This window comes from Triticum urartu, chromosome 4A (genome assembly GCF_056163025.1).
Source record: "Triticum urartu cultivar PI428250 chromosome 4A, HENAU_Tu73, whole genome shotgun sequence".
Classification (NCBI taxonomy): Eukaryota; Viridiplantae; Streptophyta; class Magnoliopsida; order Poales; family Poaceae; genus Triticum; species Triticum urartu.
Window position 1 is genome coordinate 117864364 of NC_141876.1, and position 2753 is coordinate 117867116.

At 56.4% G+C, this 2753-nt stretch overlaps 1 protein-coding gene across 1 annotated transcript; it reads left to right on the plus strand.

Annotated features, from left to right (window-relative positions):
* Positions 1-1687: 1687 nt before the first annotated feature.
* Positions 1688-2463, plus strand: LOC125553677 (basic blue protein-like). Its single transcript, XM_087519594.1, has 2 exons — positions 1688-1996; positions 2090-2463. Exons 1-2 carry the CDS (start codon positions 1783-1785, stop codon positions 2293-2295), a joined length of 420 nt encoding a protein of 139 aa, XP_087375720.1. The 5' UTR covers positions 1688-1782; the 3' UTR covers positions 2296-2463.
* Positions 2464-2753: the final 290 nt, after the last annotated feature.

A 2753-nucleotide genomic window follows, 5' to 3' on the forward strand; every position in this document is an offset into this window, starting at 1 on the left:
AGGCTGTGCAGCCAGCGGCGTGCGGTGGCAAGAGGCGCTGACAAGATCGCCATCGTGGCGAGCGGTGGCGTCCCTGGCGGTCCCTTTTCGTACTGTTTAGGCGACACGGACGGGCATTTAAGGCCCCTATCCCCTGCCGTCAGGGTTAGGTATGATACATTGTAGCAGGTGGCTGAGCCTACCGCAGCACCTTTCCATTTTTACCCTTCACCTCCGTTGCCACCTGTCGGGAACCCCTTGAGCATATAAAAGGAGGCCCGTGTGCAACGTAGAGGGGTTTTTTTTAGCTAGTTAAAACACTGACGCTCGGTCTTGCTAGCTGCTGAAGTGTATTGTAGCACTCCGCGCTCCCGAGCAAGGAATCAATACAAACCACAAAGCAGGAGTAGGGTTTTACGCATCCGTGCGGCCCGAACCTGGGTAAATCGCTCGCGTGCATCGCCTCGATTTGCTCTTTGCACGACCTCCGCCCCCGCCGAACCGAAAGGGACCCGGCCCGCCGGTCCCATAGGTGCCCGTGGATCAGTACCCCGGCACCCATGTCCCTAAACCTCGCCTCATGATGTAGCCCCCAAGCCCTCTGCATCGCTTTCTCTAGCACCATTTTGTTCAGCGGCCTCGGCGAGAAAGCTTTCCCCACCGCTGACCACTTTGCGCCCTTGGGCAAGATCTGATCTGGGTCTTCGAATACGAAACCTCCTGCCTCTTTATCCAAAAGTACCATCACTCCCAGCCTAGCTGAGAGACTTGACGTAGGATCCGGCGTCTTGCTTGCGACCGGGGACTTGGAGGATCCCCTGCTCACCGATTTGCCCGGCGTCGTTGTCGCTGCCGGGCTAGCCTTTGCCGCCGTCACCCTACCCTGCTTCTCCTTTGCCTTCTTCGCCATAGCTCTGCTCCGCGGTGGAGAATGCTTCACCAGTCCATGCCAAGGGAAGCGCCATCGCTGCCCCGGAGCACTTCTGTATTCTCGCCGTCCCCGTCGCAGAAACCCTAACCCTAGCGATGGTAGACAGTCGCCACGCGATCGCCTTTCCAGTTGCCCCTTAGCATTTCAGCGGGTGGTCGACCCTCCCACTTGCGCCACTCTTACCGGCTGAGCCGAGTTTTTGAGAGCGGAACATGGACCATCTACGACGTAGTACGAACGTGCCATAAGTGTTCCATTTCTTTGATCCCCCGACGATGGCTCCGTGGATCGTGGATCTGGAATATATATAGTTGGTGGCAGCTCGACAACTTCCAAGGCATCATGGTCAACTTGAGCTCTACTAGCTAGCTAGAGACGACACACAAGTCTGACTTGCGGAGCAATTGCTGCACACGGCAGGAACTGTCGGTGCCCAACAGTCGTACAAGAAACCGAAAACCCCGCAGACAGGTTTCGTGAACTCCGCCAAACATTGCATTGGCAAACGCAGTGCCCATCGATCACATGCGCTCCTCTGTCTTATCCAAACTAACAAGTTCATTTCCTGGTCCAATCTTAATCGTCAGAAACTGTGTACGTACTGGCCGAATAAGCTCGTCAATAGTCAAAGGATGGATGCGCTGCACAACGTGTCATCACGTGAGATGGATAATGCGTTCACTCCTCCCCAATGGCAGTTCCAGTTCTCAACTTTCAAACAAGCAGTTCAAGTTCCACGTCCACAACGCCACGGACGCGCTATAAAAGGCAACACGGCGAGGGCGCCATTCCTGCGAGCTCAGTCTTACCAAGCAGCAAGAGAGAGTGCAGTAGCTGGTCTCTCTAACGACAAGCTTGTGCGAGCGGCAACGATGGCGGCTTCGGGAAGAGGCAATGCAGCGGGCAGTAAGGCGCTTGTCGCCGGCGCCGCGTTCCTGTGCATGGCCGCGGTGCTCCTGGTGGCCACCCCTGCTGCCGAGGCGGGGGCGACGACGTACCTTGTCGGCGACGCCGCCGGGTGGACGCGCAACGTCGACTACGGCGGGTGGCTGGCCGGCAAGACCTTCCGCGCCGGCGACGTGCTCGGTACGTACCTCTCTCTGCAATGCACGTGCGAGTATAGCCTTGGACGACTTATCCCGATCTGACCATGCCGCGTGCGTATGTATGCATGCGCAGTGTTCAAGTACAACAGCACGTTCCACGACGTGGCGTGGGTGAGCAAGGGTGGGTACAAGAAGTGCACCGTGTCGCCCAAGGGGTTCGCCCCGGTGTACCGCAACGGCTACGACGCGGTGACGCTGCCCAGGGGCACGCACTACTTCATCTGCGGCGTGCCGGGCCACTGCAGCGCCGGCATGAAGCTCGCCGTCACCGTGTACTGATGATTCCGTCGTCCTCCACATCCGGAGTGCATCGAGTGGCGTTGACCTTGAAGTCGCTTATCGTCCTGCGTCCGGCTAGCGTGTGTAATTTGTGTGTGCTTGCATTGGGATTTGTGAGTTTGGCGTATGCATCACGTGGAATGAGTAAACCAGATGTTTTCTCTCGTAGTACGCCGATGCTTAAACTTCTTCGCGTGAGCTTGTCGTCTTTCAAATTTCTAAAGATACTAAGCTCATTTAAAAGGAAGTCTGATCGATCAGATCATCTGAAGGGGCTCCGGTGCAGACGTGGCAGCGATGGCCTGGTATAGGGACTTCGTGGAGACCTTGCTTGGACGCTTTGAACGGTTCGCAATAAGCTTGTGATCCAGCACATGCCTCTTCCACGTGCTACTTGTAAGAAGTTCGTGGTATAAGCGTTCTTACTGCCTATAGGCAGCCGCGGTGTTTATTTATAT

Excerpts from the sequence above, each read along its gene's own strand:
- LOC125553677 (XM_087519594.1), top strand. The coding sequence starts at position 1,783 with ATGGCGGCTTCGGGAAGAGGCAATGCAGCGGGCAGTAAGGCGCTTGTC. Across the intron at positions 1,997-2,089 it reads CCGCGCCGGCGACGTGCTCG|TGTTCAAGTACAACAGCACG; the intron begins GTACGTACCTCT and ends ATGCATGCGCAG.